Below are 8199 nucleotides of genomic sequence, written 5' to 3' on the forward strand. Positions count from 1 at the left end.
TTCTTCCATAATTTCTCAGGCTTGTACTGTTCCAGTAGCTAACAACGCTTGCCAAATGTGTGTGACATTTACTCTGTAGCTTCTCAGGCATGGGTAGAGATGAAGCATGCCTCCAAACCTCTTGTTACAACAGTTTTCTGCTAATTTCCCATGTACCATCCCATTAAAAAAAACCATGTGAGAGAAGAGGAGGTAACAGTTCAGGGGCGTTCAGTGAGGGAGCTATAGTAGAAAAAGGGTTGAGTCTATAGAATTCTCCTCCAGCACCACATTTCAAATGAGTTGTGATTTTTATTTATGATAAAAAATATTCTTACACTACTCACCAATATAAATATAGAATACAAGTCACAAGTAAGGCTCTCTTTTACCACTTACCTGATTTTTTTAAGATGGTGATATGAAAGGCAGGGTTTAAATCATCTGCATCCAAAATCACTGCTGAGTTATGGCCCCATATCATAGTATTTATGATTTCTAAGTATGGAAGTAAAAGTTGGGCAATAAAGAAAGCTGACAGAAGATAAACAACTCTTTTGCAATGTGGTGCTGAAAGAGAGGTGTATAGATGCCACGGATTTCCAAAAGATGAATAAATGGGTTTGAAAGCAAATCAAGGCTGAACTCGGACTAGAAACCAAGATGATTGACTTGGAGCTATCATACTTTGGACATGTCATGAAATGATAAGGCTCACTGGTAAAGACAATCATGCTTGGCAAAGCAGATAGCAGTAATAAAAAAGAAGAAGAATGTCTAACAGATGGATTTATCTAGTCAAGGAACCCATAGCCCTGTGAGTTTGCTAGCCTTGAGCAAGGCTGTTGATGACTGGGATGTTTGGAGGTCTCCCACTCATAGGGTTGCATCTGAGGAACTAGATCAAGGGGCAGTAGAGACAGGTGGCTAGAAGTCATCCCTGTAAACCCCGTGTCTGTGCTGAAGCATGTGCATGCTGTAGCACAGATGTGCTCTCCAAAAGGAGCCACTCTAGGCGGCTCCTTTTTTGTGGCATCATAAAGGCTGTGATGCAGCCCTATGACGTCTCTTCTGCCCAGAAGCGTGTGGGCATTCGAGCACCCTTACATCACAAGGCTGTGCCCCATGTGGATAGGACTGCAACCTTGTGATGTAAGCACAGTAATATTAGGGCTCAGCACATATGGACGCAGAGCACCATCGAGCCCTAATATCGCCGCTAATGGCTAATCTGTACCAGGCCCAAGTCTACAAAAGTTTATGCTACAACTTCTTTCACACAGTCTCAAAAGTGCTACAAGATCCCTTTGCACACTGATATTCCAGACTAACATGGCAATGTCTTTGAATTCTACCCTCATAGGATTGCTGTATGTCAAAGCTAACTTGATGGCAAATAACAAAAACAACAAATGCTCCTTCTTATTGTCTTACATTCCCTCATTTTAGAGCCTATGCATAAACTATGGATGGGTCACCTATTTTCTGTAGGCCACATGTCACCCCCTCCATTTCTGACACATCAGTCCAGATATGCTAACTATTTTGTTCTGTCCACTCCCAGAAGGCACCATTCAGCTTAAAAGGAAGGCTTCCTCTGTGTCTTATTTTAAAGTGAAAGTACAATTGGTGGAAGTGCTGTAGTGTATATGTGGCCACTGGTGGGTTCTGGGAATAACAATATTACCCCACCACACTATATTACCCCACCATGGACACAATGGAGGACATTCATAGAATCATAGAATCGTAGAGTTGGAAGAGACCACTAGGGCCATCCAGTCCAACCCCCTGCCATGCAGGAAATCCAAATCAAAGCATCCCTGACAGATGGCCATCCAGCCTCTGTTTAAAGACCTCCAAGGAAGGAGACTCCACTACACTCTGAGGAAGTGCATTCCACTGTCGAACAGCCCTTACTGTCAGGAAGTTCCTCCTAATGTTCAGGTGGAATCTCTTTTCCTGTAGCTTGCATCCATTGTTCCGGGTCCTGTTCTCTGGAGCAGCAGAAAACAAGCTTGCTCCCTCCTCAATATGACATCCTTTCAAATATTTAAACAGGGCTATCATATCACCTCTTAACCTTCTTTTCTCCAGGCTAAACATCCCCAGCTCCCTAAGTCGTTCCTCATAGGGCATGGTTTCCAGACCCTTCACCATTTTTGTCGCCCTCCTTTGGACACGCTCCAGTTTCTCAATGTCCTTTCTGAATTGTGGCGCCTAGAACTGGACACAATATTCTAGGTGGGGCCTGACCAAAGCAGAATACAGTGGCACTATTACTTCTCTTGATCCATCCCTGGTATAAATCCTACACAAATGTCCCAGGTGATTGTGCTTTCAGGAGCTCAGTCATGATGCCCAGAGATTCTGGCTCTAAAATCTTTATCTGGAAACCAGTCACTCTCCTGGACAAAGTAATGTCATGCAAGATCCCTTCAGTTCCCATTTCTCACTGTGAATCTTTTCATGTTCTGGAGACTGCTGTGTGAGCATTTGTTCCTTTCATAATCCCTGCCAGATGTTGAACTTTTCTACCGTGTTTATTAGGCCACAGGAAATGCTCCACTGCACACAGTTACATTATAGGCACTACTGGGAACTTAAAAAAAACAAAACTCGCTCCTTTTTTCCAAAGGGAAATTGTACAGCAAATCAGCTCTGCATCCAAGAGAGACACTGCTGCAAATTCTGGTTTAATCCATTTTTTTGAACAACTTCACTGACTTCTTTGCCTGGAAAGCAGATGTCATGTCCTATAAAAATCTGCATGGGCAGCTCTTTACATTAAGCATTAACAGGATTAACCCCATCATCACCAGTAAGTAGTGGCTAATTCCATGTTAGGCTTGCAGAGTGGAATCTTTCTAGCAAATGCTACATTTGGAGTGCAAAACATTTTCATTTATGCTGATTTTAATTTCAGAGAAAGTGAAGTATAGTCAGTGGGGTATAACCAAGCAGGTGTTCCAGCAAGTTTTGAATATTACGTTTTATTTCACAATACTGTTTTCTCCTGTATCTGAAGTCTTACATGTTGCATAAGCAGCCTTCAGCCCTCTAGATGTTGCGGGGACTGCAGCTCCTAGCATTCCTCCCTAATGACTATGCTGGCTAGGGCTGATGGGATTTTCAGTTCAACAACTGCACAACTGCATGATTCCTAGTGCTGATGTAGTAAAGCATTATCAGTTGTTTAAACTGTTATATGATGTCCTTTAAAAATGTTTGTCAAAGAAAAAATATTTTTCTCTCCATACTACATTGTTTCTATATTAGTGCTTCTCTGCAGTTTGATTTTAGCCTATGGGCAAGTCACCTGCAAGATCTGTACTGTGGCATATGTTGGTTGTGTGTTGCACAAATTATTGATCAATAATGTGATCGAGTCCATATGTTCTGGGTCACAGAGCAGTGATCATGGGTGTTTCTCTTGTTATCTTGCTACCTATACAGTGCCAGCAGTGAGGGCAGGATCCAATTATTTTATGTGACACTGGGCATCCATTCATCCTCCCAGCCACATTACATCTATGCCCACAAACAGTACAGCTATCACTCTAATCTATATTAAATGTATCTATGGAAGAATCCTTTACAACTGGTCTATTTACCACCTAGTCCACACACATACATACACACACATATGGGCATATACAGAAACATGCACAATGCCAGTTGCAGGTCTCAATTACTAATGTCTTGCAGATGAAACAATCAAAACCACAAAATTCCACTGTAACCTAAGACATAGAATAGCCAGCTCTATATAATTACAGGCCTAAAACATGTACTTATGGAACACTATTGCTCTACAGAGTACTAATAAAGAAGCTCCTAGAAGACTGTTAGCACAAAATAAGCACATTTCTCTTGTTTTCAATAGCTACATTATTCTTTTAAAGGAACCTTATTACACACACACACACACACACACACACACACACACAGATACTTTTAGTATAGAAAGTTTTAGCCTTATCTCCTTGTTCAACATCCTATGCGCCAGGGTAATATGTCTTTCATATTTCCAATTTATTTACAGAGAGCCAAAGACCAGAAATCATAACACCTGAACTTAGCCCATGAAGTGAAATGATTGGGAACAGAAGTGATTGTTCAGATGCAATTAAACTCTAACTATTGTCTATCACCACCCTCCAATCAGTTTCTTTTGTTAAAGGTTCTGATGTAATCATGCCACTGTTCATGACCGGGTAAAAGAAAAACAGTGTCCACAATATGGCAAGGACACAAGGGTACCTAAATTCCTTTATTTCAATAGTACTTTGATCTATAAAACTGTACCAAATTGTGATCAATCAATACAATCTTTTGGAAACTTCTCTTTCACAAAGCATCTTGAAAATACTGTAAATAGGACTTGGACAATAACACAGTTGGGTATACATGCAAATTAAGAACTACATAAGAGAAGCCTCCCCTAGACAGCAGTATGTTTGTTTGTGACAACACACGCACGCACACGCACACACACACACACACACACACAGATTTACTCACTCATGCCAAAAATGAAAGTTTAGAAATTCTGTTATTAGACTGCCTGTTATTTTATTTTGCCTTATTTTGTAGATTTTAAATGCTTGCTGAAGAGAATGAGCATTTGCTAAAAGCCACTAGGGCACCTCTAAGACCCAGATTTTGGATGTAGAAGCTGAGGCTTTTTTAAGCACTTGAAAAGTTATGTACCATTCTCAGAGAGCATTGACTAATAAAATGGACACCCAGATATCTTTTGATCAGATAGTCAAGATAATATCACTATATTTCATTGCATTCATTCATTGCAGTTCCAATACACAAAACCCCACGGGCATTTTAACACACTCAAAATACCATCGGCGGGGGGGGGGGGGGGGGGGGACCCTGTATTGTTTACCTTGCCCTGCGTACCAAGCTACAAACCACCAAGTGAGCAAAAGCTATGGCTGCTGTTTTGAAAACCAGTTTTAAAACCCCAAATGTAACAGGGAACCAGCTGATAAGAGAATAATCATAGCACAGTTTAACTCTGAATGACACATGCATGGGGCCAACCTGAAGGAAATTTAGAAGCGATATTGACAGCTACATAATATCATTGGCACATAAAGATAATGAACTGAAGCACACTTCAAATAGAATATCGTGACCATCTTTGGAACTCATACAATGAAATGGAGCCCATGGAAGCATCTACAAGCAAATTTGCCTTCCTTTACCCATAGCTGTTACAGAGGAGGTACAAGGCAAAATATCCCGGGTGGAATGTAATTGTACAAACTCCATCACCAGGGCAATTATATGGCAGCTCCTTCCAGGTTTTTATTTTAACCTATAGGTTTGCTCATTTGCTAATTTATCTCTCTATATGGCTATGTTTATGTGGAAGGGGAATTGCTCTCTGCAGTGCTTTCGAGGTATGGCCTTCTTATGTTTCTTCCTGATTTTGAGTGTATGTGGGCTGGCGAAATGTATTCTGGTTCTCCTGTCCCTTCTTTTTTCTTCCCAGAGTTACCAAGTTGGAACATTTCTGTTCCCCTTCTGACTCCTTCACGCTTTCTTTCCCTCCACTTTTAGCAACAATCACAAATAAAGAGAATAATCCACCATGGGGCAGGCAGGAATCAGTGAGACATTGGAGTTTATCACACTGGGGCTGATTTCTGCATTAAAGAGAGATTAAGCACATTTAAAGCATCCTGCCAATAAAGCGAAAATGACAAGTAATTGCGTGAATGATTATCACACACAATTGTGCAAATAAAGTGATATCGGAAACGCATTGTCACTGAAATCAGAAAGTAAAAAGATGCACAATGCTTCTTTGCGACCACTTTAATGGTGGGTTTGTGCAACATTGTGTGAAATTGTTTCACGTAATTATGTGATTTTCCTGGGATATTCCCGGGATAAACTCCTGATCTCCTTTGTGTGATAAACTCCTGGATAGTTGCCCAAAGTTGGGTTTTGACGGGCCCTACTGGCTGGACAGTCAAAACCCAACACGTCGAAGCCTGAGAGTCAAAGCCCAACATGTCAAAGCCTGGGAGTCAAAGCCCAACATGTCAACTTGCCCAAGCTCTGCTCCACATGGATTCTTCAACCACACTAGCCAGGGGAGTCTGGGAGTTGTGGCCCCCCAAACCAGCTTTCTTTAAGTTGTGCAGAGGCAGGCATTGGGGCAGAAGAGTTCAGTTCCAAGGAGTTGAGACCAGTGGAGGCTTTCTCCCCCGTCCATGCTCACCTGTGATGCAAAGAGGAAAAGGTACTCACCTGCTCCGGCCCTTGAAAGCAGATCCTGCAGAGAGGGGTCCTCATCCCACTATCCAAGCTGCTCCCTAGGGAATACCGGTCCTCTGTCTTCCCTTTGCAGAAGTCCTCCGAGGAGACGCTGCTCATCATAGACATGGGCTGCTCCCCTTCTCCTCCGGGGCTCCCCCACTCTTCCTCTGGTGGGCTAGTAGTAGTCCCCACTCCTCCTCCTCCTCCACCACCGCCGCCACCTCCTGCCCCTCCAGGTCCTCTCCATGGCCCCCTTCGCCCTCCATAGAGCCCAGCCAAGGTGTTGTTGTTGGACGCCTGGAAGCCCAAGGCTTGGTCCCCAGTGTTCATGGGGGGCAGAGGGGGTGAGGGGGGTGGGGGCGCTGGGGGCCTCCTCAAGAGGAAGACCTTCAAGTCATTGAAGAGCATGCGACAGCGGCCCTTGAGGAGGCCCTGGGGGCGCAGCATCTGGCTCGGCAGGCCCAGCCCGGAGCAGCAGCAGCACCAGCAGCAGCACCAGAGGAGCACCGCAGCGCTGGGCCTCAGCATGGGCCGGCCTGCAGGGGGCGCCCGAGAGCAACGGGGGCAGGCAGCGGGACGCTGCTTGCACTGGAAAACTGGGTCCCAGCAGCAGCAAAAGCAGCAGCACAAGTATCCTGAAGTTTTCTTCTGCTACCTTCTCCTCCTACAAAATATTGAAGGGCCAACTCCCTGCTGCCCACATCTGCCTTAAAGTAAAATAAATAAATGAAGCGTTCCACTTCTTTGGAAGAAAAAGAAAAAAGAATATCCAACATGAAATATTCCTGGTCAGGAGTCTCTTGCCCCCAACATGCTTGGTGGGTTGCAAGGAGCCAGACCTGGGGGGTGGGGGTGGGGGTGGGAGTGGGGGGTTGTTCTTGGTTAACCCCGGAAAGGAGAAAAGAGGGGGAAAGGGAAGTCAAGAATTCAAGTCATCGGCATCGGTGGGGAGGGAGGGAAAAGAGAGAGAGAGAGGCATCTTTTAAATTATTATTTAAAAAACCAAAACACCAGCATTTGGCATGTCAAGTATTTCCCCTTATTACTATATTTTTTAAAAAATCAAGTTGGAGTTTCAAAATGTGCTTCTGACGGAACCAGAGCCAAGCATCGAGGCCAAAAGGAGCTCTGGCTGCTCTGGGCATCAAGTCCTAGTGCCAAAACCGGACTTGGTCAGCCCCAGAGGAAAGCCCCCAAGAAAAGCCAAAGCCCACCGCCCCAATGCACAGACCTGGGGGGCAGGGGCAAGGGAGAGCCCCCCCCGGGGCATGTCAGATCCTGACAGCGGTCTTGCGAGGCCGGCTTAGGAAAAGTCTCCTCCGTGGAAATGGTTCAAGTCTTGAAAGGAAGTATTCAGGGGGGTTGACTGGGATTCCCAACGGCACCAATTCCAAGCACGATTCGGGACCCCAGGCACACATATATATATTTGTGGGAGGTGGGAGAAGAGAAAGAAATTTGGGAGAGAGGAATTGATGGTGGATCTTGGTTATTCCTCAGATTGTTTTCCCTCCAGAAGAAGCAGCAGAAGAGGGAAGAGATGGAGCTCCATTGCAGTCTTCTTTTCGCGATGAGATGGACTTCCAGGAAAGGCAGACCTTCGTTGGCTTGTCACGTTTCCCTGGGCTCTTTGTCTGTCCTCCTTCCCTCTTTTCCCCTCCTTTCCCCAAAGAGGGAGATCAGTAGGAGGATGGAGCGAGAGGCTGGAGGCTTCAGCCGATGCAGGGCTCCCCTCCTTGGGATGCAGGAGGCGCCTTCCTCCTCGCCCCCACCACCCCCTGGCCCTCCTCCTCCTCCTCCCGCCTCCTCTTCTTCCTCCTCCTCCTTCCCCCACCTTCTCCTCCTCCTCCTCTTCCTCCTCCTCCTCCTCCTCTGTCTCTGACGGGGGCTTTCGCTCAATGGCATGGACGCTCGACCATGGCAGGGCTTGGG

The 8199-nt window shown here is 45.1% G+C and overlaps 1 protein-coding gene across 2 annotated transcripts in view; it reads right to left on the reverse strand.

Moving 5' to 3' along the window:
• The window catches only part of LOC149314004 (E3 ubiquitin-protein ligase MARCHF4-like), a 180396-nt gene extending 172429 nt beyond the window's left edge, over nucleotides 1-7967 (reverse strand). For both annotated transcript variants that reach the window (XM_089520345.1, XM_089520344.1), the window contains exon 1: nucleotides 6259-7967. In XM_089520345.1, the coding sequence (XP_089376471.1) occupies nucleotides 6259-6795 (537 nt within the window). In that variant the 5' untranslated portion in view covers nucleotides 6796-7967. The remainder of the gene's footprint in view (nucleotides 1-6258) is intronic.
• Nucleotides 7968-8199: the final 232 nt, after the last annotated feature.

Source organism: Sceloporus occidentalis, unplaced genomic scaffold (assembly GCF_023333645.1).
Source record: "Sceloporus occidentalis isolate IW3139 unplaced genomic scaffold, rSceOcc1.0.p SCAF_4, whole genome shotgun sequence".
Lineage (NCBI taxonomy): Eukaryota > Metazoa > Chordata > Lepidosauria > Squamata > Phrynosomatidae > Sceloporus > Sceloporus occidentalis.